We start from the raw sequence: 26807 nt of genomic DNA on the forward strand, positions 1-26807 counted from the left end.
TAACTGTGTATCTTGTATATATTATGCTATATATCGTTACAATTTAAGTTTGCCATATATTAATTTTTTTGTTTATTTACTGATCCCTTCATATAGCTGTTTTTTTTAAAAAAATTGGTTTTTATATTTATTTTAGTTTCGTTAACTGTGTATTTTATATAGATTATCCTACGATATATATTATAGTTTGCCATATATTAATTTTCATGTTTATATATTTACCTATGTTTTTTTTAAATCATATTTTGTTAACTGTGTATCTTGTATATATTATGCTATATATCGTTACAATTTAAGTTTGCCATATATTAATTTTTATATTTATTTACTTCCTTTAGCTTTTTTTTTAAATGGTTTTTATATTTATTTTAGTTTCGTTAAACTGTATTTTATATTCTGTTTAGCTTTAAAAATTTTGCATTTTGCACGCCCTGTGCTGGTCTACGGTTTAGTTTAGGATTTGTACCATCACCGAAGTTCTGGATTCTAACAATGAAGCCTCACATGGGATTATTGGACTAGAAACTTGAAACTAATAACATTTCTGAATTTCCACACGAGATTGTAACACGGTGGAGTTACGTCCCTGTAAAAATACCTACAACAGATTAAAAAATAAATCACAATACCATTATATTTTATAAAGCTGCACATTACAAACAAGGAAGCAGAATTTAAGCATAAAAATACCAAAACTGCTATTTCAAACCATTTTTAATTTTAAAATTTAAAAAAATTGAAATAAATATTAAATATAAAATAAATATAAAAAACAAAGTCTAATTTTTCTATACATTATAGCGAATGCCATACAAAAAATACATTATATTTACATATTAAATCATCAAAATAAATTTAAATTTGGTTTATTTGCCATTTGGGGTTAGAATTTGGGTTTCATTTCAGCATAAAATCTTGGGTTTTAAGAAAGCCAGCATAGAGTCATCCCAGGCGCCCCGCATGGAACAAACCACGTTGGAATCATGGCTTAAAAATATACAAAGGGTTTAATAATCTGATAACTGCTTGATGGGGATTTCTTCCTTGCATTGGGTAAAATATTTCCAAGGTTATAATAAGCACGGATGGCAAAAATATAATTAAGATTATCAATGGATTCGGCAAGAACTAAACCGCACTCCTTACCTGCGAGATCTGTAGGAAAACGGAAGAAGGTAGGAGGAGCCGGAAATAAGGGTGTCTGCCTTGCCATTGGTTCAGAAGGCAAGCCAATTATTGCTTTAACTTGAGGCGGGAGTATTTATTTGCACCAATTAGGAGACAGAGAGAGAGAGAGAGAGAGACTTTCTCAACCTGGGCAAGTTTCAGACGTGTGGACTTCAACTCCCAGAATTCCCCCTGCAGCTTTCAGTGACCAAAGGGTGGACAAATGTGGCCAAGCTGTCTCAGGAATTCTGGGAGTTGAAGTCCACAGGTTGTAAAAGGGCCACATATTTGCCCACACAAATATGTGTGTTTGCGTACTTGGGGGAGAAAATTGTACTCTGCTGATATGGAGGGGGCATTTTGCGGGGTGGGGGCACATCTGAGGCTTTGGGAGCAACTTTTTTTGGTTTATCTCCTCTCTCTTTCTTCCCCCCTCACTCCCTTCTCTATTTTTCCTCCCTTCCTTCCTTCTCTCCCCTCCCCTCTTTCCCTCCCTCCTCCCTCCTGTTCTTCTCCCTTCCTTCTCTTCTCCGATCCTTTTTTCCTTCCTGCCCTCATTTCCTGCCCTCTTTCTTTCTCCTTCCTTCCTTCTTCCTTTCCTGTTCCTTATTTCCATTTTCTTCCCCCAATTTCTCCTGCATTCCTGTTTTCTTCTTCCTAATTCCTCCCTTCCTATTATTTCCTTCCTCCCACCCTCCCTCTCTCCCTTCCTTATTTTCTTCCAATTCCTCCCTCATTCCTGTTTCCTTCTACCTAATTCCTCCTGTTCTATTATTTCCTTCCTTTTCTTCCAATTCCTCCCTCATTCCTGTTTCCTTCTACCTAATTCCTTCCTTCCTTCCATTTTCTTCTCCCAATTCCTCCCTCATTCCTGTTTTCTTCTACCTGATTCCTCCCTTCCTATTATTTCCTTCCTCCCACCCTCCCTCTCTCCCTTCCTTATTTTCTTCCAATTCCTCCCTCATTCCTGTTTTCTTCTAATTCCTCCCTTCCTATTTTTCCTTCCTCCCACCCTCCCTCTCTCCCTTCCTTATTTTCTTCCAATTCCTCCCTCATTCCTGTTTTCTTCTAATTCCTCCCTTCCTATTTTTCCTTCCTTCCTTCCATTTTCTTCCCCCAATTCCTCCCTCATTCCTGTTTTCTTCTACCTAATTCCTCCTGTTCTATTATTTCCTTCCTTCCTTTTCTTCCAATTTCTCCCTCATTCCTCTTTTCTTCTACCTAATTCCTTCCTTCCTTCCATTTTCTTCTCCCAATTCCTCCCTCATTCCTGTTTTCTTCTACCTGATTCCTCCCTTCCTATTTTTCTTTCCTCCCTCCTTCCTTCCTTTCTCCCTCCCCTACCTTCCTTCTTTTCTTCAAATTCCTCCCTCATTCCTGTTTTCTTCTACCTAATTCCTCCCTTCCTATTTTTCTTTCCTACCTCCCTCCCTCTCTCCCTCCCTTTTCTTCCCCCAATTTGTCTCTCATTCCTGTTTTCTTCTACCTAATTCCTCGCTTCTTATTATTTCCTTCCTTCCTTCTTCCCTCCCTCCCATCTCCAGAAGAGCTGAAAGGGATGAAAGGCAACCTGGGATGAAAAGGTGCCCTCCTACCACCCGGATAGGCTCTTTGCCCCGTGACGTCATTCCATCCTTGGAAGGCGATTGGCTCTCCTTGCCTAGGGCTAGCATGGGCAGAGGGCGGGGCGGCCAGCTGTCAGGCTCCCTGGCCAGGCGCTCTGCAGGACAGGTGCACCTCCTGGCATCCTTCGCACAGGTGAGCCTCCCTAAGGGGAGACACGGGAGGGGGGGTCTCCATCCTCCTTGGGGAGGTTGCTGAAGAGAGGCAGGAGGGCACTTCTAAAAGGGGTGGGTGGGTTTCACAGGGGCGGATGAGAATCCTGAGAATCTACAAGATTGGAGTGGGAAGCCTTTGGGTCCCCGAAATGTCTTTGTCTGCCGGGGCAGAAATCTCTCTCATTTTTTATCCCTTTGAAGAGACTGGACTGCCATCTGTCAGAAATGGTGTAGGGTCTCCTGCTTGGACGGGGGTGGGGGGGGTGGGGGTTGGACTAGATGATCTCCAAGGTCCCTTCCGACCCTGTTAATCTAATCTAATCTAATCTGGACTCCCCTGGAAGGAGCCTCATTCAGGCTGCCTGGTGGGATGCTGTTAATTCTGTCAATCAAATCCTTCAGTGGGGCTGTCAGTGGCTCCGGATACGATGCCCAGTTCCCTTTGTGGAATGCCTCCTCTTCCCCGCTGGCATTTCCCGCATTTTGCATGCCAGATGCAAGTTGCAAGTTTAAGGAGGGGGAGAGGCCTTGCTGTGCAGCACATGCAGTTTGGTGCACCAATGCATTCTGATGTACAGAATCTAATCAGCCACGGAGGGAAGGATTTCCCAACAAAGATAAATTTTCCCCTCGGACATCTGTGCTAGTCGTTTCTGACTCTAGGGGGCACTGCTCATCTCCGTTTCAAAGCCGAAGAGCCAGCGCTGTCCAAAGACGTCTCTGTGGTCCTGTGGCCGGCATGACTCAATGCCAAAGGCTCACCTTTGGTTACCTTCCCACCAAAGGGGTCCCTATTTTTCTACTTGCATTTTTTACCTGCTTTCGAACTGCTAGGTTGGCAGAAGCTGGGACAAGGAACGGGAGCTCACCCTGTTATGCGGTTCTAGGGATTCGAACCGCTGAACTGCCGACCTTTCGATCGACCAGCTCAGCGTCTTAGCCACTGCCCAACAAAACAGGACCCCAAATATCTGTGCACGAGATAAATGGTTTATGTTAAGAGTGTGATTTTTTTACAAGAGAGTGAAAATTCAACCCGCCCCCCTCCTTTCCTGTTGTGACGTTAGGGCAGGTGTCAGCAACCTGCGGCTCTGGAGTCACATGTGGCTCTTTGGGCCCTCTGCTGTGGCTCCCTGTCGGGTGATCCCACTACTGGCTGGCCCCCTCCTCCTCGCCCTCCTCTCCCAGTCACTCCTCGCCTGGCCTGAGAAGGTAAGGGCGATGGCGGGTAATGGGGAAGTGGCTGGGGCAGAGACAGAGGGATACAGAGAGAGGGGGAGAGAGAGAGACACAGAGAGATACAGAGAGAGGGGAGGAAGGAGGGAGGGAGGGAGAGAGAGATGTCAACAGGATTTTGTGGTTCCCGGTGTTTTTTAACAACTGGTTCTCTGCCCTAATGACCAGTTGGGTAGGCGTGGCTAAGGGGTGGTCATGTGACTGGTAGAAGTGAGTGACGTCGAGTTGGCCACGCCCACCCAGGTTTTTGTGTCTCCCGGTGTTTTTTTTTCTGTGAGAAACTGGTCCAAATGGCTCTTTGAGTGTTTAAGGTTGCAGATCCTTGCGTTAGGGTCTGAGTTCACAAAAAAACCAAAAACACAACCTCTCTCTGCAAAGGTTCCTTCCTCCCATTGACATCCTAAGAAACGTAGCTGAGTTTCTCCTATTGAAATGTATCCTAAAATAATATATAATAGCTATTTTACCCTTTTTGACTCTGGAAAAAAAGTATACGGGGAGTCCTTGACTTACAACTACAACTGGGACCAGTTATTGACATTGCTAAGCAAGGCAGTGTAGGTGACTCAAGCCTGATTTTACAATCTTTTTTTGCAGCGGTTGTTAAGCGAATCGCTGCAGTTGTTAAGTGAATCACATGGCCGTTAAGCGAATCTGGCTTCTATCATTGCCTTCTACCATTGCAGAGCGATTAGAGAAACTAGGCATTTTACAGTAGTTCTCGACTTATGACAGTTCATTTAATGACCGCTCGAAGATACAACCCCATTGAAAAAAACGGACTTGTGACCATTTTTCACATTATGACCATTGCGGCATCCCCACGGTCACGTGATCGAAATTTAGACGCTCGTTGGTTTAGGGCCGTGATGGCGAACCTATGGTGCGCGTGCCACAGGTGGCACACGGAGCCGTATCGGTGGGCACGCGAGCTCAGCTCCGGTGTGCAAGTGTGCACCGGCCAGCTCATTTTCGGGCCTTCTGGATCCACCGGAAGTAGGGAAACAGACTGTTTCCTGCCTCCGGAGGGCCTTGGGGGTGTGTAAGGAAGGCCTGTTTTTTGTTCTCCTTTCTAGGAGCCTGAGAAGGGCGAAAACAGCCTTCCCCACCCGGACGGCAAATGGGCCGTTTCTGGCCTCTGGAGGGCCTCCGGCGGGGTGGGGAAGGCTGTTTTTGCCCTCCCCAAGCTCCTAGAAAGGCTCTGGAGCCTGGGGAGGGTGAAAAATGGGCCTACTGGGCCCACCGGAAGTAGGGAAACAGACTGTTTCCTGCCTCCGGAAGGCCTTGGGGGTGTGTGAGGAAGGCCTGTTTTTTGCTCTCCTTTCTAGGAGCATGAGAAGGACGAAAACAGCCTTCCCCACCCGGACGGCAAATGGGCCGTTTCTGGCCTCTGGAGGGCCTCCGGCGGGGTGGGTAAGGCTATTTTTGCCCTCCCCAAGCTCCTAGAAAGGCTCTGGAGCCTGGGGAGGGTGAAAACTGGGCCTACTGGGCCCACCGGAAGTAGGGAAACAGACTGTTTCCTGCCTCCGGAAGGCCTTGGGGGGGTGTGAGGAAGGCCTGTTTTTTGTTCTCCTTTCTAGGAGCCTGAGAAGGGCGAAAACAGCCTTCCCCACCCGGACGGCAAATGGGCCGTTTCTGGCCTCTGGAGGGCCTCCGGCGGGGTGGGTAAGGCTGTTTTTGCCCTCCCCAAGCTCCTAGAAAGGCTCTGGAGCCTGGGGAGGGTGAAAAATGGGCCTACTGGGCCCACCGGAAGTAGGGAAACAGACTGTTTCCTGCCTCCGGAGGGCCTTGGGGGTGTGTAAGGAAGGCCTGTTTTTTGTTCTCCTTTCTAGGAGCCTGAGAAGGGCGAAAACAGCCTTCCCCACCCGGACGGCAAATGGGCCGTTTCTGGCCTCTGGAGGGCCTCCGGCGGGGTGGGGAAGGCTGTTTTTGCCCTCCCCAAGCTCCTAGAAAGGCTCTGGAGCCTGGGGAGGGTGAAAAATGGGCCTACTGGGCCCACCGGAAGTAGGGAAACAGACTGTTTCCTGCCTCCGGAAGGCCTTGGGGGTGTGTGAGGAAGGCCTGTTTTTTGCTCTCCTTTCTAGGAGCATGAGAAGGACGAAAACAGCCTTCCCCACCCAGGCAGCAAATGGGCTGTTTCTGGCTTCCGGAAGGCCTCTGGCGGGGTGGGTAAGGCTATTTTTGCCCTCCCCAAGCTCCTAGAAAGGCTCTGGAGCCTGGGGAGGGTGAAAACTGGGCCTACTGGGCCCACCGGAAGTAGGGAAACAGACTGTTTCCTGCCTCCGGAAGGCCTTGGGGGGGTGTGAGGAAGGCCTGTTTTTTGTTCTCCTTTCTAGGAGCCTGAGAAGGGCGAAAACAGCCTTCCCCACCCGGACGGCAAATGGGCCGTTTCTGGCCTCTGGAGGGCCTCCGGCGGGGAGGGGAAGGCTGTTTTTGCCCTCCCCAAGCTCCTAGAAAGGCTCTGGAGCCTGGGGAGGGCAAAAAGTGGGCCTACCAGGCCCACCATGCCATCATGTACCAAAAGCAGGGGGAGCACGGGGGGGGTCACACACGCATGTGTGGGGACGGGGCACATAGAATTATGGGTGTGGGCACACATGCGCTTGAAACACCCCCCTCCCCCGATGCTTCCTCACTGATCACTGGTCTAGGGGTATGATTCTTGTTTTGGGTGTGTTTTGGGTGTGAGAGGTCCCGGGTTCAAATTCCGGACGAGCCCCCATAGGGGAAGCCAGTTTCACTTAACAACCGTATTACTAAGTTTAACAACTGCTGTAATTCACTTAACAACTGTGGCAAGACAGGTCATAAAATGTGTCAAAGTTCATTTAACGCATGCCTCGCTTAGCCGCAGAAATTTTGGGCTCGGCTGCAGTCGTAAGTCGAAGGACTACCCATATCAACAGAATGCTATTCCAAAATGCAAAACTATGTTGTGTAATGTACGACAATCGTGCCCAGGCACGTTTGCACACACCCAGGCGGGGATCAAAACAGGAGAGCTGCGTTGTGTGAAAAGTGTGTATTGCACAATATTCCTGAATCCCAAACCGGAGGTGAAAAATTCCCAACGCGAGTAAAGAAGGAAGGAGGAGATCCATTCTGGTTGTCCTTTGTTAGCCCCGTGGGAGACTTCGCATGCTCCCATTGTGATTAATTTCTAAAAAAAGAAGGCAGCGCATCTCAAATTACAAGCCCGGCTTGCCCACCGGGAAAAGGATGCCGATGTAAAATCTATTCTCCACGTAAATTAGTTGGTTCGAAGATGGATTTCAATGGGAAGGGGGATCCTTCGGCCAGCTGGAGAAAGCGGGAATATTCAGGGTCTCCCAACTTTCTCGCTGCAGCCCCAGCCTTGTCGAACACATTTGCGCTTGGTCCAATTGGGATTTTTTTCCCCCCCTGCAGATTGAGACGGTGCCCGGTGGAGATCAAGTCATAAAACAGATGCAGGAGTTCTCCCTGGGGTGGAAAAAAATCACAACCGAAAACGCTTCGGGATCTGAGCTCGGAAGGAAAAAATGGATCGGCTGAAGGTTCTTCGCACCAGAGAACTGGAATTTGGGGGTGTATTTGGTAAGGAAGAGGAGAATTGGGGAGGGGGGAGCCCAGAGCTTTGATATCTCCAATTCTCATATTTGATTGTCCCTTCTAATCCCTCCTTTAAAGGACCAGATTACAGGTAGTCCTCAACTTACGACCACAATTGAGCCCAAAATTTATGTTGCAAACCGAGTGTCAGCACTAGGATAAATGCATCTTGACGTGCTTGCCTGAAAACCTGACACCGAGACAATTGTTAAGTGAATTTTGTCCCGTTTTACAATTTTACAATTTTACATTTTACTTCCACATTTGTTAAGGGAATCACTGCAGTTGTTAAATTAGCAACACGTTAACGTGTTATATGGCTTCCTTTTTTGATTGTTAACGTGTTATATGGCTTCCTTTTTGATTGTCAGAAAGCCGCAAAAGGGGATCGCGTGACCCTGGGACATTGCGTCCGTCATAAATGTGAGTCTGTTGTCAAGCATCCGAATCAGGGGTGGGTTCTACTTACCTTTACTACCGGTAAAGTAGTAAAGGTAAATAGAACCCACTACTTATCTTAAAGGTAAGTAGAACGGGGCCACTCGCACAGAAGCGTTCTGATGATGTCGGGATCGGCGGCCTGAGCCTCCCGCTGGTTTTACTACCCGTTCTAGAGAACCGGTGCGAACCGGGGGCAACTCACCACTGATCCGAATGTAAATCACGTCACCATGGAGGATGCTGCAACGGTCGTAAGTGTGAAAAATGATCACAAATCACTTTTTTCAGTTCCGTTGTAACTTTGAATGGTCACTAAATGAACTGTTGTAAGTTGAGGACTACCTGTAAGAGGGAAAGGTTGAAAAATGATGGTGCTTCTAGTCCATCCCCCTCTCCAACTTGGGCCACCTTGGCTGTGCGGCTGAGAGGGAGGGACTGGCCCTAGGTGCCCCCCAAGGACTGAATGGAGAGTTAGAGGGCCAATTGTTGTGGCCTGCCAGCTGCCAACAGAGCTGGTGACAGACTCGGACGATGAGGAGGCTGGGGAGGAACTTGGGCCAATGCTGGAGTCTGGGAAAGGCTCCGATGGATGCTCTGTGTCGGACGCAGAGATAGAGCCAGGGCCGTCCGACTTTTCCCAGCCACCGGAGAGGCAGCTGCCTTCGAAGGCTGAGATGAGTGAGGAGGAAGAACAGCTGGGGCCTGTTCCAGATGCACGTATGCACAGAGCAGTTAGGAGAGGAGAGCAACGGAGGACAAGGAGTCGACTCGGGAAGCAAAGCACACGTGGGCGCTGAATGGCCCCTCCCTGGCTGGGTAATAGAAAGGAGATTGGTGGTCGTAGGAGACAACCATTCGTATTTCTGGAGATTTTGCTCATTGCGTTTCGTGCATCAAAGGCTGCTAGCCAGAACTTAATTTACAGCCTTTTGGCTGGGACCTCCCGGCCTGGCAATTATGGTAAGGCACCGATAAGGTCTGTTACCACAGTTAACTCCTTGAAGGATTATTGTCTGGACTTTTCGGTAGGTGAATGGAATTAATTCACATAAGGAGGAGTTTTTCGTTAGCCAGGAGTCTGTTTCTTGTTTCCGGCTTAAGGCTGGGTCAGAACAACAATAACTTTTCATTGATTGATTTATTACATTGATATACTGCCCATTTCATTTATACAAACTGATTCTGGGCAGCTTATTTATTCATTGATTGTTTTTTTTTCGATTTATGTGCCTGACTATCCGAGGCGTCTCTTTGAAGCGTGTTCATTTATATAAAAAAAGGGACTTATTAAATTTATCTGCCAGCCATCTCACTATGCAAAGTGAACCTGGGCGAGTTATTTATTTATAAAATTTATTTTTATTAAATGGATTACACATTGATTGGCCGCCCATCTCACCCTGCAAAACGACTGTTGTGTTGATTGCCTTTGGGATGGAAAAGGGGGGATTTGAGCCCAGTTGTGTAACAAGGGCTGTCTTCTTCTCCTCCTCCTTCTCCTTCTCCTCTCCTCTTCCTCTTCTTCCCTTCTCCTCCTCCTGCTTTTTCTTTCCCCTCCTCCTCTTCTTCTTCTTTCCTTCTCCTCCTCCTTTTCTTCTTCTTTCCTCCTCCTCCTCCTCCTTTTTTCCCCTCTTCTTCTTTCCTTCTCCTCTCCTCCTCCTCCTTTTCTTTTTCTTCTTCTTTCCTTCTCCTCTTCTTCTTTCCTTCTCCTCCTCCACCTCCTCCTTTTCTTCTTCTTCTTCTTCTTCTTCTTTCCTCTTCCTCCTCCTTTTTCTTTCCCCCTCCTCCTCTTCTTTTCCTTCTCCTTCTCCTCCTCTTCTTCTTCTTTCCTCCTCCTTCTCCTCTTCTTCTTTTCTTCTTCTCCTCCTTTCTTCTGCTTCTTCTTCTTTCCTCCTCCGCCTTTTTCTTTCCCCCTCCTCCTCCTCTTTTCCTCCTCCTCCTCCTCCTTTTCTTCTTCTTCTTCTTCTTCTTCTTCTTCTTCTTCTTCTTCTTCTTTCCTCCTCCTCCTCTTCTTTTCTTCTTCTTCCTCCTCCTCTTCTTCTTCTCCTCCTTCTCCTCGTTCTTCCTCCTCCTTTTCTTCCTCCTCCTTTTTCTTTCCTCTCCTCCTCTTCTTCTTTTCCTCCTCTTCCTCTCCTCCTCCTCCTCCTCCTCCTCCTCCTCCTCCTCCTCTTCTTCTTCTTCTTCTTCTTCTTCTTCTTCTTCTTCTTCTTCTTCTTCTTCTTCTTTTCTTCTTCTTTCCTCCTCCTCCTCTTCTTTTCTTCCTCCTCCTTCTCCTTTTTCTTTTCCTCTTCCTCCTCTTCTTCTCCTCCTTCTCCTCCTTTTCTTCCTCCTCCTTCTTTTCTTCCTCCTCCTTTTTCTTTCCCCTCCTCATCTTCTTCTTTTCCTCCTCTTCCTCTCCTCCTCCTCCTCCTCCTCCTTTTCTTCCTCCTCCTCCTTACAGGGGTAGCCCTCCTAATGGTTGTGATGCCCAGCACCGTCTTCTACCTCCTGCTGGTCTGCAGGACGGAGCAGGCAAGCGCGCTGAGCCCCCCCTGGCCGCTGCCCTCCCTCCGCTCCCTCTGGAACCCCCGAGACTTTGCTCTGGTCCTGGCCTGGCTGGCGTTCCAAGCCCTGCTCTACCGGCTGCCCGTGGGGAAGGTAAGGCTCTTGCATGGGCTGGCACTGTCGGCTCTGGCCTCAGTTTTCCTCATCTGTATAATGGGAAGAAAAGTTGTATGGGATGTCATCCTGGGGTTTTTTTTTTCCCTGGGAGAAATTTCCTAACAGTGAGAACAATTAATCCGCTGGGTGGAAGTTGCCTCCAGACGTGCTCCCATCACTGGAGGATTTCAAGAAGAGATCGGACATTTGTCTTGAATGTCTCCTGTTTGAGCAGGGGGTTGGACTAGAAGACCTCTGAGGTCCCTTCCCACTCTGTTATTCTGCTTGGACAGAGATGGAAGATGGATCAGCAGAGTGTAAAATGGTTATAAAAAAGGACAGCAGTAAATTTGAAGGCATCGTTGTGGCCCGCCAGCGGCTTGCGCGGATCGTGGCTGATCCCAACGACGAGGAGGCTGGTGTGGGGTCGCGCCGGCAGCCTGCGCAGCCGGCGCTCGTGTCGGACAGCGAGGAGACTGAAGAGGATGTGGTGCCAGAGGCAGAGACTCGTCCAGGGCCTTCAGAACCTCCAGAGGCTCCTTCCAGTGGAGAGAGCGAAGTGGAGGAGCCTCTCCTCAATGCTCGGGCACGCAGGGCTGCCAAAAGGCAGGAGTGGCTACTCAGGAGGAGGAGGTCTCCTCGAGAGTAAGGCTTGAGGATAATTGGCCACTCCCTTAGCCTATTTAAGTCACACGCGGTTAGTAAGTTTCTTGCTGGAAACAACTTGTAATTATCATCAGAGCATTTTTGGAAAAGTCTTATCGTATCTTGCTTTCTGGGCTGGTTGCCAACCTTTGCCGGACTTTGGTTTATTCTTGCTACTTAATAAATTAAAGAAGAATTAAAGAGCCTTGATAGTACAGTGGTCTAAGCACCCTGTTATTAACACAGCTGCCTGCAATTACTGCTGGTTCGAATCTCGCCAGGCTCAAGGTTGACTCAGCCTTCCATCCTTTCTAAGGTAGGTAAATTGAGGACCCAGTTTGTGGGGGCAATAAGCTGACTTTGTATAAAATATACAAAAGGATGAAGGCTATTGCTTAACGCATTGTAAGCCACCCTGAGTCTCCAGAGAAGGGCAGCATATAAATCAAATTTTAAAAAAAAGAAAAAAATTTGATAAGGACCATTGGTGTGTGTCAATATCTTCGGAAATCCGGAGCTGGGGCCGAACAATGGAGTTACGAGAGCTGCAGCACCCAACAAGCAAAGTTCAAGCAAATTTGAAGGCATTTTCAATTTTGGGCAGAAGAAAGAACCAAAAAGACGATCGGCATTCCATCCCTAATAAATTGCTCAGAATAACTTTTCATTATGATAGATGGTCCTCGACTTACGACCGCAACTGAGGCCAGAATTTCTGTTGCAAAGCAAACATCGTTAAATTTCTTCCCGGTTTTACGACCTCTTTTTTTTTGTTTTGGCCATGGCTGTTAAATGAATTGCTTGCAGTGGTTAAACGAAACTTTTTTCATTCGCAAGTGCCCATTTGGGTGGGTATTAATTTCTGCTTTGTCGGGCCAGATGGATGGCTGCCAAGATCTTAGGAAAACTCTGATGGTTTTATTTTATTATATTTTATTTTATTCCCCAACAGATCACAGAAGGAAGCCTCCTCCGGGACAAGAGCCGGCTGCAATATCGTATTAACGGTAGATATTTTATTTATTTATTTATTATTCATTTATTTATTTTTGTCAAGCATGTATAAGATAACAGATACAAGTATAAACATAATTTGAATACATGAAAAGAGTAAGTAAAAAGAATATTAGGACAGGGACGGTAAGCACGCTGGTGCTCTTATGCACGCCCCTTACAGAGCTCTTAGGAATGGGGTGAGGTCAACAGTAGACAGTTTAAGGTTAAAGTTTTGGAGGTTTGGGGATGAAACCACAGAGTCAGGTAGTGCATTCCAGGCATTGACCACTCTGTTGCTGAAGTCGTATTTTCTGCAATCAAGTTTGGAGCAGTTTACCTATAGTTCTAAGTTGTCTAAGCCCAAAATTTCAAGCCTGGTGACATAAAATATTCTGTTGCGAGCGGAGGAGTGGAGGACTCTTCTCGTGGAATACTTCTGGACTCGCTCAATTGTATTAATGTCCGATATGCAGTGTGGGTTCCAGACAGATGAGCTATATTCAAGAATTGGTCTAGCAAAGGTTTTGTATGCTCTGGTTAGTAGTACAATATTACCAGAGAAGAAGCTATGCAAGATTAGGTTAACAACTCTTTAATGCCTTTTTGGCGATGTTGTTACATGATGAAAAAGGCTTGGAAAAACGAAGGAATCAGAAGGGATGGGGGGACAAATGGGGGTGGGTGGGAGAGACTTGGCAAAAGATGGCAGTAGCATCGCTTCCCCAAATTGGTTTGTTTTAGGCAATTTAATTAAGAGCCTTGGTAGTACAGTGGTCTAAGGCACCCTGTTATTAAGCTGGTTATTAAGACCAGATGCCTGCAATTACTGCAGGTTCGAATCTCGCCAAGGCTCAAGGTCGACTCAGCCTTCCATCCTTTCTAAGGTAGGTAAATTGAGGACCCAGTTTGTGGGGGCAATAAGCTGACTTTGTATAAAATATACAAAAGGATGAAGGCTATTGCTTAACGCACTGTAAGCCACCCTGAGTCTCCGGAGAAGGGCAGCATATAAATAAAATATATATATATATATATATATATATATATATATATATATATATATATATATATATATATATATATATATATACACACACACACACACACACACACACACACATCAGAAGTACAGGAAGTCCTCGACTTACGACAGTTCATTTAGTGACCGTTTGAAGTTACAACGGCACTGAAAAAAGTGACTTAGAACCCTCTTTTCACACTTATGGCCGTTGCAGCGTCCCCGTGGTCACGTGATCAAAATTCAGACAGCTTGGCCACTGCTTCATACTTATGACTGTCACTGTGTCCCGGGGTCATGTGATCCCCTTTTGCGACCTTCTGACAAGCAAAGTCGATGGGGAAGTCGCATTCACTTGAAAACGGTGTTACTAACTTCACAAATGCAGTGATTCACTTAACAACTGTGGCAAGGAAGGTCGTGCAATGGGGCAAAATTCATTCAACAAATGTCTGACTTCACAATAGAAATTTAGGGCTCAATTGTGGTCACAAGTCGAGGACTACCTGTACAAACTAGCCATTTCTATAACAACAGGCCTATCTAATCAGTAAAACCCAAAATCAGAGTTTAATTTTTTTCCCCACCTCAAACAGAAAGTTCAGAAGCGGTTTCCCTTTTTTGTCTGATTTGGTTTTCTTCTGTTTGTTTGTTGTTGTTTGTTTTTTTGAGTTTGTATTTTAACTTTGAATAAAATAAAATATTTTTAAAAACCAGTAGAGTATCGCTAGGACTATAGTAGATATGAATGCTGGGAGTTTCACTCCAAAACTTCTAAAAGAAAGGATGGGAAGAAAATTAAAAAGAAGCACCATTATAATTAAAGCATTCAGTCAATTCTACAAAACTCCGCACTGGCGACAGGAAAGGCATCCGGCCAGTAAACACTCAGCTCTATTCAGTTGCCCAGACTCCACCCTGCAAAGGATTATGGGGTCGTTAAAAGAAGATGACGATTCAGTCAATTCTTTGCCTTAGTTGAGTTTTTAGAGTTCCCAGAGATAACTATTGAGTTATAACTATTGAGCCTTGGGTCTCATTTTGAGCCGGTCTCTCTTGATTTTTATGATTTTATGGTTGGTTTTAAATTTTGATATGGATTTTAAATTGATAAATTTTAAACTATGGACCAAATTTAATTATTTTAAATCTATTTTTAATCGTACCTTATGTATAAATGCTTTTATTTTGGCTGTTCACCGCCCTGAGTCCGAAAGGAGAAGGGCGGTATACAAATTTGATAGATAGATAGATAGATAGATAGATAGATAGATAGATAGATAGATAGATATATAGATAGATGATAGATAGATAGATAGATGATAGATAGATAGATAGATAGATAGATAGATAGATAGATAGATGATAGATAGATAGATAGATAGATGATATAGATAGATTGATAGATGATAGATAGATAGATAGATAGATAGATAGATAGATAGATAGATGATAGATAGATAGATAGATAGATAGATAGATAGATAGATAGATGATAGATAGATAGATAGATAGATAGATAGATAGATGATAGATAGATAGATAGATAGATGATAGATAGATAGATAGATGATATAGATAGATAGATAGATAGATAGATAGATAGATAGATAGATGATAGATAGATAGATAGATGATAGATAGATAGATAGATAGAAGATAGATAGATAGATAGATAGATAGATGATAGATAGATAGATAGATAGATAGATAGATGATAGATAGATAGATAGATAGATAGATAGATGATAGATAGATAGATAGATAGATAGATAGATGATAGATGATAGATAGATAGATAGATGATAGATAGATAGATAGATAGATAGATAGATAGATGATAGATAGATAGATAGATAGATAGATAGATAGATGATAGATAGATAGATAGATAGATGATAGATAGATAGATGATAGATAGATAGATAGATAGATAGATAGATAGGTAGATAGATGATAGATAGATAGATAGATAGATAGATAGATAGATAGATAGATGATAGATAGATAGATAGATGATAGATAGATAGATAGATAGATAGATGATAGATAGATAGATAGATAGATAGATAGATAGATAGATAGGTAGATAGATGATAGATAGATAGATAGATAGATAGATGATAGATGATAGATAGATAGATAGATGATAGATAGATAGATAGATGATAGATGATAGATAGATAGATAGATAGATGATAGATAGATAGATAGATAGATGATAGATAGATAGATAGATGATAGATAGATAGATAGATAGATAGATAGATGATAGATAGATAGATAGATAGATAGATAGATAGATGATAGATAGATAGATAGATAGGTAGATAGATGATAGATAGATAGATAGATAGATAGATAGATAGATGATAGATGATAGATAGATAGATAGATGATAGATAGATAGATAGATAGATAGATGATAGATAGATAGATAGATAGATAGATAGATAGATAGATAGATGATAGATGATAGATGATAGATAGATAGATAGATAGATAGATGATAGATAGATAGATAGATAGATAGATAGATAGATAGATAGATAGATAGATAGATAAATTTGGGGTACAAATCCCCCACCCTGCTTTTTTTCATTTCGGGTAGGTTTCCACGCCATGTTGGTCACAGCGTTGATGTTGGGCGCCGGACTGGCCGGGGGGCTGCGCTTGAGTTACATCTACGACCACATCCTGCAGCTGGCCTTTGCAGCGACCGTCCTGGCTTTCGGCCTCAGCGTCCTTCTCTATTTCAAGGCCCTTCTGGCTCCAGAGACAGCCCTGGCTCCCGGTGGGAATTCAGGTGAGGGTCCCCCCCCCCCCCAGGGGTGGGCTTCAAAAATTTTAGCAAGGGGTTCTCTGCCCAGTTGCTGGGTGGCTGTGGCCATGGTGGGCGTGGCCTAGTCGGCCTCCTGCACCATGGTGGAGGACGGGGCGTTTTTGCCCTCCCTGGACTCTGGAGGCTTTTTTTGAGCCTCCGGGAGGGCGAAAATGGCCTCCCCAGGCTCCGGAGGCCCTCTGGAGGCCGGAAATGGGCCTTCCTGAATTTCCAGTAGGCCTGTTTTTCGCCCTGCACTTACCTGCATCCAAAACGGGCCGCATGGGGACTCCTGAGAGGGAGGAGTGGGCGTGGCCAGCCAGGAGTGGGATTTGGGCGTTTCGCCGAACTGCACAGAATCTTAGCTAGAGGTTCTCCCGAACCAGTGGTGGGTTCCTCCCGGTTCGGTCCGGTTCGGCCGAGCCGGTAGCAGTGACGATATGACGTCACCGAACGGTTCTCCCCCCCTCCCGCCCTCCCACCCCCCCACCTTTTATTTGGCCCCACCCCCAATCTATTGCTGCCTCCTGAGTCCCAGCTGATGACTAGAGGGAAAAAAAACTGTTTAAACTCTTGCGGCGGGGCTTCAAAGGGCCGCCCTACCGCTGATCAGTGTTAAAAGCAAACATGAGTCGGGTCGTAAGTGCGAGGACTGATCGTAAGTGCGAGGACCTTCCAGAAATGACTCTGACCAGCTAGCCACGCCCACCTAGTCACATGACCTCCAAGCCACACCCACAAAATAAGCCACGCCCACAGAACCGGTAGTAAAAAAAATTAGAACCCCCCCCCTGTCCCGAACCCCTGCGAATCCCCAGTAGCCCACCCCTGGATTTGTCCCCCAAATCTGGAAAAACTCAGTGGGGGCTGCGGAATGAGGAAAAACCTGGAGGAAGAGGGAATCTCAATCCCCGTTGCAATCTTGTCCACCTGTCTTAAGATAGACTAAGCGTAGTGTTTTTTCCCCCTTGGAGACTTTAAGATGATAGAATACCAGAGCGGGAAGGGGCCTCGGAGGTCTTCTAGTCCAGCCCCCTACTCAAGCAGGAGACCCTAGCTAGACCATTTCAGGCAAGTGGCTGTCCAGTCTCTTCTTAAAAGCCTCCAGTGTCGGAGCAACTCCACAACTGAAGAGGGAGTCAAGCTATTCTCCAAAGCACCAGAAGGCGGAACAAGAAGCAATGGTTGGAAATTTCTTTTTTTTTTTTTTAATTTGATTTATATGCCGCCCTTCTCCGGAGACTCAGGGCGGCTTACAACGTGCTAAGCAATAGCCTTCATATTTTTGTATATTTTATACAAAGTCAGCTTATTGCCCCCACAAACTGGGTCCTCAATTTACCTACCTTAGAAAGGATGGAAGGCTGAGTCAACCTTGAGCCTGGTGAGAATTGAACTCGCAGTAATTGCAAGCAGCAGATGTTAATAACAGTGCTTTAGTCCACTGTAACTACAGGCTCCTCTTCTTCTTCTTTTTTTTTTATTTGATTTATATGCCGCCCTTCTCTGGAGACTCAGGGCAGCTTACAATGTGCTAAGCAATAGCCTTCATACTTTTGTATATTTATACAAAGTCAGCTTATTGCCCCCACAAACTGGGTCCTCATTTCACCTACCTTAGAAAGGATGGAAGGCTGAGTCAACCTTGAGCCTGGCGAGATTCGAACCTGCAGTAATTGCAGGCAGCTGTGTTAATAACAGGGTGCTTAGACCACTGTACTATCAAGGCTCTTGATTAATCAAGGAGAGAAGCAACCTAGGACTTTCCTGACAGTGAGAACAATTAACCAGGGGAACAGCTTGCCACCAGAAGTTTTGGGTGCTCAAACACTGGAAGTTCTTAAGAAGAGATTGGACAGCCACTTGTCTCAAATGGTATAGGGCAGTGATGGCTAACCTTTTTGCCATCGCGTGCCAGGAAGGGGAGGGCGGGGGAAGTTCACGCACGCCCCGCGCCCCGCCCTGCGCATGCGTGCCCAATCCCCCCTCCCCCCTTGCTCCTGGCCCGTTTTTCTTTGTCACCTGGCTCCAGATCCTCTCTATGCATCTGGGGAGGGCAAAAACAGCCTTCCCCCACCTACCCCCAGGCCCTCCGGAGGCAGAAAACAGCTGTTTTCCCTACTTCTGGTGGGCCCAAAAGGCCTGAAAATCAGGTGGCCGGCATGCACATGCGCGCCAGAGCTGAGCTGGCGTGCCCACTGATATGGCTACGTGTGCCACCTGTGGCACGTGTGCCATAGGTTCGCCATCACGGGTATAGGGGTTTCCTGCCTGAGCAGGGGGTTGGACTAGAAGACCTCCAAGTCACCCGAGGACTTACCTATACCGGAATTGGGCAGTTTTCCTGGGACGTAGGAGAGAACCAAAGGCCATTCCGCTCACCCAGGGCGCTTCAAAAGTTTCAGAAAACGTTGTGGTTTTTTTTCTCCCCTCCTGCAGGAAACCCCATTTATGATTTCTTCATGGGCCACGAGTTGAACCCGCGCTTTGGGGTCTTTGATCTCAAATTCTTCTGTGAGTTGCGGCCGGGTCTCCTTGGCTGGGTAAGCATCGGGGGTGGGTTTCATAAATTTTAGCCAGGGGTTCTCTGCCCGGTTGCTGGGTAGGCATGGCCATGGTGGGCGTGGCTTAGTCGGCCTCCTGCACCAAGTGGGGGGGCCTTTTGCCCTCCCCAGGCTCTGGAGGCTTTTCTCGAGCCTCTGGGAGGACGAAAACGGCCTCCCCAGGCTCTGGAGGCCCTCTGGAGGCTGGAAACGGGCCTTCCTGAACTTCCAGTAGAGTAGAGTAGAGTAGAGTAGAGTAGAGTAGAGTAGAGTAGAGTAGAGTAGAGTAGAGGTAAAGTAGAGTAGAGTAGAATAGAGTAGAGTAGAGGTAAAGTAAAATAGAGTAGAGTAGAGTAGAGTAAAGTAGAGTAGAGTAGAGTAGAGGTAAAGTAGAGTAGAGGTAGAGTAGAGTAGAGTAGAGTAGAGGTAAAGTAAAGTAGAGTAGAGTACAGTACAGTACAGTACAGTACAGTAAAGAAAGGAAAGGAAAGTAAAGTAGAGTAAAGTAAAATAGAGTAAAGTAAAGTAAAATAAATTTTAGCCTCCAGCTCCCTAATTTTATCCACATGTTTTTAAAATCCAGTATGGTGGGAAAAAGGGGGGGGGGAAATGAATAGGGAAATTGAAGATGAGCTTGTTCCCATCGCTGGGCTGACTGTCTCCTCCCTCCCACAGGCCCTGATCAACATGGCAATGTTGGTTAAAGAGACGGAGCTGAGAGGCAGCCCCTCTCTGGCCATGATCCTGGTTAATGCCTTCCAGCTTCTCTACGTGGTAGATGCCTTCTGGCATGAGGTAGGTTAAACCATGGCCAGCAGGCCTGGCCACGGGGAAATGGGAGTGGGATTTAACAAGTTCTCCTTGGAACGTGGGAGACAGAAATATTTCCCCAACTCAGAAACTCCCAGATTATTTGGCTAGCAAATCATTTTAGAGGTATAAGGCTGGTCGCGCGATCTGGCTTGACTCACTGCTTTGAGTGATCTACAACTGTTTGCACAGCTGCATGAAGCCACTTTAAGATGGGTGGACTTCAACTCCCAGAATTCCCCAGCCAGAAATTTGTGGCTGACATTTAGGAATATTTTGCAGGAGGCTGTTCTCACCACAATGGATATCGTCCACGATGGCTTTGGGTTCATGCTCGCTTATGGGGACCTGGCTTGGGTGCCGTTCCTGTACAGCCTCCAGTCCTGCTTCCTCGTAACTCACCCCCAGAAGCTCAGTCTGCCTGTGGCCGGGGGCATCGTCCTGCTAAATGGTGAGTCAGGCTGCAAATGGGCCCTCTGAGCATGCACAGAACACTTTGGTTATCTCCTGCTTGAACGAAGGGTGGGAGGAGGAGGGATTGGACTAGATGTCTAAGGTCCCTTCTAACTCTATTATCCTATCCTATCCTATCCCATTCCATATTGTATTCCATTCCATATTCTATTCTATTCTATTCTATTCCATTCCATATTCTATTCTATTCTGAATCCTATTCCATTCCATTTTTATTTTATTCCATTCCATTCCATTCTATATTTATTCTATTCTATATATTATCCTATCCTATCCTATCCTATCCTATCCTATCCTATCCTATCCTATCCTATCCTACATTCTATTCCATTCCATTCCATTCCATATTCTATTCTATTCTGAATCTTATTCCATTCCATTCCATTCTATATTTATTCCATTCCATTTCATTCTTTCCACTCCTCTTTATTATTCTATTCTATTCTATTCTATTCTATTCTATTATTCTATTCTATTCTATTCTATTCTATTCTATTCTATTCTATTCTATTCTATTCTATTCTATTCTATTCCATTCCATTCCATTCTATTCCATTCTATATTTATTCCATTCCATTTCATTCTTTCCACTCTTCTCTTTATTATTCTATTCTATTCTATTCTATTCTATTCTATTCTATTCTATTCTATTCTATTCTATTCTATTCTATTCCATTCCATTCCATTCCATTCCATTCCATTCCATTCCATTCCATTCTATATTTATTCTATTCTTTATATTATCCTATCCTATCCTATCCTATCCTATCCTATCCTATCCTATCCTATCCTATCCTATCCTATCCTATCCTATCCTACATTCCATTCCATTCCATTCCATTCCATTCCATATTCTATTCTATTCTGAATCTTATTCCATTCCATTCCATACTATATTTATTCCATTCCATTTCATTCTTTCCACTCTTCTCTTTATTATTCTATTCTATTCTATTCTATTCTATTCTATTCTATTCTATTCTATTCTATTCTATTCTATTCCATTCCATTCCATTCCATTCCATTCCATTCCATTCTATATTTATTCCATTCCATTTCATTCTTTCCACTCTTCTCTTTATTATTCTATTCTATTCTATTCTATTCTATTCTATTCTATTCTATTCTATTCCATTCCATTCCATTCCATTCCATTCCATTCCATTTCATTTCATTCTATATTTATTCTATTCTATATATTATCTTATCCTATCCTATCCTATCCTATCCTATCCTACATTCCATTCCATTCCATTCCATATTCTATTCTATTCTGAATCCTATTCCATTCCATTCCATTCCATTCTTTATTTATTCTATTCTATTTTCTATTATTTTACAGATATGCAATAAAATAACAGCATCCCATCCTTCTATTCTATTCTATTCTATTCTATTCTATTCTATTCTATTCTATTCTATTCTATTCTATTCTATTCTATTCTATTACAGAATAACCAACTATTCCCTCTTCTCTTCTCTCCTCTCCTCTTTTCATTTTCTTTTTGTTGTCTTCCAATAGAGCCTGGATGGTCATCCATTTAATTCAGGGTTTTCCAACCTTAATGATTTTTTCCCTGTGAACTTCAAATCCCAGAATTCCGGTCAACATATCTGCTAATGAGAATTCTGGGAATTGAAGTCCATACAGCTGGAAGTTGCCACGTTTGGGAAGCGTTGATCTGATGGACCCTGTGCTGAGAGAAAAGGTTGGGCTGGATGCCCTCTAAGGTCTCTTCAAATGCTATGACGCTATGATTCAATATACCATAATCATCTCACTGTCTTTTTTGTTTTGTTTTGCAGGCCTGGGGTATTCCATATTCCGTGGTGCCAATTCCCAGAAAAACACTTTCCGACGGAATCCCGCTGACCCCAGAGTGGCTGGTTGGTAGAACTTCACACGTTTCAGTTTGTGGGGTGGGTCCAACAAGAGAGACTTAACCAAGTTAATGCTCCAACACTCCAACACTGGAAATTTTTAAGAAGATGTTGGATAACCATTTGTCTGAAGTGGTGTAGGGTTTCCTGCCTGGGCAGGGGGTTGGACTAGAAGACCTCCAAGGTCCCTTCCAACTCTGTGATTCTATTTCTATATATTCCAAAACTTGGCAGGTGCATTCACACAACATGGTGGGCTTGCTTCCTTTTAACCTAGATCAGAAGTCTTCAAACTTGGCAGCTTTAAGACTTGTGAACTTCAACTCCCAGAATTCTCCAGCCAGCATAGCTGGTTATTCTGTAAAAAAATAGAATAGAATTCTGTAAAAGAATAGAATAAGAATAGAATAGAATAGAATAGAATAGAATAGAATAGAATAGAATAGAATAGAATAGAATAGAATAGAATAGAATAGAATCGGATTCAGAATAGAATAGAATAGGATTCAGAATAGAATAGAATAGAATAGAATAGAATAGAATAGAATAGAATAGAATAGAATAGAATAGAATAGAATAGAATAGAATCGGATTCAGAATAGAATAGAATAGAATAGAATAGAATAGAATAGAATAGAATAGAATAGAATCGGATTCAGAATAGAATAGAATAGAATAGAATAGAATAGAATAGAATAGAATAGAATAATAGAATAAAAATGGAATGGAATAGGATTCAGAATAGAATAGAATAGAATAGAATCGGATTCAGAATAGAATAGAATAGAATAGAATAGAATAGAATAGAATAGAATAGAATAGAATAGAATAGAATAATAGAATAAAAATGGAATGGAATAGGATTCAGAATAGAATAGAATCGGATTCAGAATAGAATAGAATAGAATAGAATAGAATAGAATAGAATAATAGAATAAAAATGGAATGGAATAGGATTCAGAATAGAATAAAATATGGAATGGAATGGAATGGAATGTAGGATAGGATAGGATAGGATAAAATATAGAATAGAATAAATATAGAATGGAATTCTGGGAATTGAAGTCCACAAGTCTTAAAGCTGCCAGGTTTGAAGTCCTCTGACTTAGATGATTAAATATAGAATAGAATGAGGGACCTTGGAGGTCTTCTAGTCCATCTCCCTGCTCAAGATTAAGATTAAGATGAGATGTTTGCAGCAGGACGACCTTAGCAGGTGGTCAGAACCCAACTTTTGGGTAAGGTTCTAATTAATTCGGTTGTGCAACCCCAAACAAATTCAATTAAGCCAGCCAAGGACCTGCAATCAAGAAACGAGCCTCGGTAGTACAGGGGTTTAAGGCACCCTGTTATTAAGCTTATTAAGACCAGCTGCCTGCAATTACTGCAGGGTTCGAATCTCACCAGGCGCAAGGTTGACTCAGCCTTCCATCCTTTCTAAGGTAGGTAAAATGAGGACCCAGTTTGTGGGGGCAATAAGCTGACTTTGTATAAATATACAAAAGTGAGAAGGCTATTGCTTAACGCATTGTAAGCCGCCCTGAGTCTTCGGAGAAGGGCGGCATATAAATCAATTTTTTTTAAAAAAATGAATCTATAATATGTTGAGACTCCGGAAAGAGTGCAGAGAAGAGCAACCGAGAGGATTAGGGGACTGGAGGCTAAAACATATAAAGAAAAGTTGCAGGAACTGGGTATGTCTAGTTTAAGGAAAAGAAAGACTAGGGGAGACATGATAGCAGTGTTCCAATATCTCAGGGGCTGCCCCAAAGAAGAGGGAGTCAAGCTATTCTCCAAAGCCCCTGAGGGCAGGACAAGAAGCAACGGATGGAAACTAATCAAGGAGAGGAGCAACCTAGAACTAAGGAGAAAGTTCCTAACAGTGAGAACAATTAGCCAGTGGAACTGCTTGCCACCAGAAGTTGTGGATGCCACCACTGGAGGCTTTTAAGAAGAAACCGTACAACCATTTCTTCAGAATGGTGTAGGGCCATGATGGCGAACCTATGGCACGCGTGCCACAGGTGGCACACAGAGCCATATCTGTGGGCACGTGAGCGTTGCCCCAGCTCAGCTCCAGCGCGCATGCGCATGCTAGGCCAGCTGATTTTTGGGCCTTCCGGGCCCACCGGAAGTCGGGAAATGGTCTGTTTCTGGCCTCTGGAGGGGTGGGGAAGGCCGTTTTCGCCCTCCCCAGGCTCCTAGAAAGCTTCTGGAGCCTGGGGAGAGTGAAAAATGGGCCTTCCGGGCCCACTGGAAGTTGGGAAACGGGCCATTTCCGGCCACCGGAGGGCCTCCGGGGGTGGGGGTGGGAAGGCCATTTTCACCCTCCCCGGGCTCCAAGAAAACCTGGGGAGGGTGAAAAATGGGTCTATGGGCCCATCGTGACATCATGTGCCAAAAGCAGGGGGAGCATGGGGGTCGCGCGTGCATGCACAGGAAGGCAAGGGGCATTGAATTATGGGTGTGAGCACTTGCGCGTGTGACCCCCCGTTCTCCCCCTGCTTTTGGCACGCGACGGCAAAAAGGTTAGCCATCACTGGTATAGGGTCTCCTGCTTGAGCAGGGGGTTGGACTAGATGACCTCCAAAGTCCCTTGCAATCCGATTATTCTGCGTTGTACATTGTAGAGTAAGGATTTTCTTGGGACGGCCCTGATTTTTTTCTTTTTAACGTATCCATTTCATTGATTAGTGCGCGTATCCTTTTTTTTTTAATGGGAATATTTTTGACCTCATGAATCTTCCCTACGTATTTTTGTAAGGCTTTGCTCGAGGGCTGATATTATCGCTCTCTTTTTTTTCCCCCACCAGGGCTCCGGACAATCCCTACGGCAACTGGTCGGCGCCTCCTGGTCTCTGGCTGGTGGGGTTTTGTGCGACACCCCAACTATTTAGGAGACCTGATCATGGCTTTTGCGTGGTCCTTGCCCTGCGGTAAGTGGCAGCCATCTAGGAGGGGCTCCGGATTTGTTTCTCTGCAGCAATCTAAGCTGGCCTTCTGTTGTCGCCCGCCAGCGGCCAGTGGATCTGACAGCAGATTCAGACAGTGAAGAAGTTGGGGAGGAACATGGGCCAGTCCTGGAGTCTGGGGATGTCAGGGCGTTGATTAATCCCATTCTGCCTTTGGGTAATTGCACCCTGATTAAGAGGAGCGGATCGTGGCCTTTCCTTGCGAGCATACTTTAAGAAAACAAACCCAAAGAAATATCTACTAAGAAAACTCATTTATTTGTTATAAAGAAAATAAAACATCTCACTAATCTAATAGTTACATTTTGGCAACGTTCCTGCCGGACCTCCTGGCAGAAGAACCTCTTGGCAGGAGAACAAAGAAAGTTAGAAGAAAGAATGTGGGATGTGTGGACACGCGCAGTTAGCTTAGAGATAAGAAGTTGGCAAGCTACGGTGAGTCTTAGAGTTCAAAAATAGTAGCTCATCTGGTAAATAAAAAAACGCAGTGACAGGGGAAGACTCTGATGAGGGCTCTGCGTCGGAGGCAGAGAGGGGGCCAGGGCCGTCTGACAGTTGTCAGCTGCCTTCGGAGTCAGACATCAGTGAGGCAGAAGAACAGTTGGAGCCTGTTCCCGGTGTGCGCATGCACAGAGCTGCCAGGAGAAGGGAACGGCTAAAGAACAAGGGTCGACTCAGGAGTAAAGCCACAAGTGGATGATGAATGGCCCCTCCCAGAGGGAATAAAAGAGGAGCGAAAGGGGAGTGGAGTTTGCAGGAGACAATTAGTTCGCTTAATTGATTCATGACTCTTTGCCGAGTTTTGAAGATATCGGCCTGGCAGCTCTCCAAGCCAGATAAAGGTCTGTGCCTGTAAATTCTCCCTTTGCTGAAGGTCAATGAGAGGAATTCACTGTTTGTTTCATAAAAGGGGTTTTGCCGGGACCAGGATTCTGCTTCGTGCTTTTTGGGGAAGCCTAAGTCAGAAAAACTTCCTTTTGGTTTCATTGCAGGGTTCACTCACATCTTGCCTTATTTTTATATCATCTATTTTACCTTGCTGCTGGCTCATCGGGATGCCCGGGATGAGCACCAGTGCCTGAGGAAGTACGGGCTGGCGTGGCACGAATATTGCCGGCGTGTCCCCTACCGGATTTTCCCGTATCTCTACTGAATTCTCAAATCCCCATTTCCAGATGGTCTCTGGACTCATCTCGGGCCAGAATTGTCTCCTGGCTTCGTGGCAGAAGACACCGGTATGGCCTGGAGAATGTCTTCCTTTGACTTCATTGCCCTGTCTTCCATTTGTTTAGATTTCGTTCCCGATAGGGAAAAAAAAAGACTGGAAAAATAGACTTGGGAGCTGGAATCGTTTTTATCGAAATAAACTTGATTTTTAGGACACAGATATAAGAGAGTTGGAAGGGACCTCAGAGGTCTTCTACTCCATCTCCATGCTCACGCAGGAGATCCTATATCATTTCGGACAAATGGTGAGTCCCATCTTTTCTTAACACACACCCCCGCCCCCCCAGTGATGGAGCAGCCACAACTTCCCGAGTCAAGGGTTCCTGTCAGACCTGCCTCTAAGTAAGAACGAGTCTTAACAATATTGGTTTAAAAAGGTATAGTTTCATAAAGGTCAAGCGAATGACAGTAATGCAAAGCCAGAACTGAGATTCACACGCCAAAATCACTTAAGTTCCAGTTTTCCCTTGCTTGCTTGCTTGCCTGCCTCCTGCTGCCCACCAATCAATCAAGTTCTTGCAAGATGTTTCTATAAGGGCCAGTCTGGGTCCAGGTTGATATGTGGCC

General features: G+C 44.9%; 1 protein-coding gene across 1 annotated transcript; it reads left to right on the top strand.

Annotated features, from left to right (window-relative positions):
- The first annotated feature begins 7702 nt into the window (after positions 1-7702).
- TM7SF2 (transmembrane 7 superfamily member 2) lies at positions 7703-26166 on the top strand. The gene is made up of 10 exons (XM_070950831.1): positions 7703-7757; positions 10654-10850; positions 12451-12505; positions 16124-16318; positions 18773-18876; positions 19552-19671; positions 19969-20137; positions 21967-22047; positions 24855-24977; positions 26006-26166. Exons 1-10 carry the CDS (start codon positions 7703-7705, stop codon positions 26164-26166), a joined length of 1260 nt encoding a protein of 419 aa, XP_070806932.1.
- The last annotated feature ends 641 nt before the right edge of the window (positions 26167-26807 follow it).

Source organism: Pituophis catenifer, unplaced genomic scaffold (genome assembly GCF_029215685.1).
Source record: "Pituophis catenifer annectens isolate HBS135680 unplaced genomic scaffold, rPitCat1.0.hap2 SCAF_10, whole genome shotgun sequence".
In the NCBI taxonomy this organism is placed as follows: Eukaryota; Metazoa; Chordata; class Lepidosauria; order Squamata; family Colubridae; genus Pituophis; species Pituophis catenifer.

Excerpts from the sequence above, each read along its gene's own strand:
- TM7SF2 (XM_070950831.1), top strand. The coding sequence starts at position 7,703 with ATGGATCGGCTGAAGGTTCTTCGCACCAGAGAACTGGAATTTGGGGGT. Across the intron at positions 12,506-16,123 it reads GCTGCAATATCGTATTAACG|GTTTCCACGCCATGTTGGTC; the intron begins GTAGATATTTTA and ends CATTTCGGGTAG. Across the intron at positions 16,319-18,772 it reads GGCTCCCGGTGGGAATTCAG|GAAACCCCATTTATGATTTC; the intron begins GTGAGGGTCCCC and ends CCCCTCCTGCAG.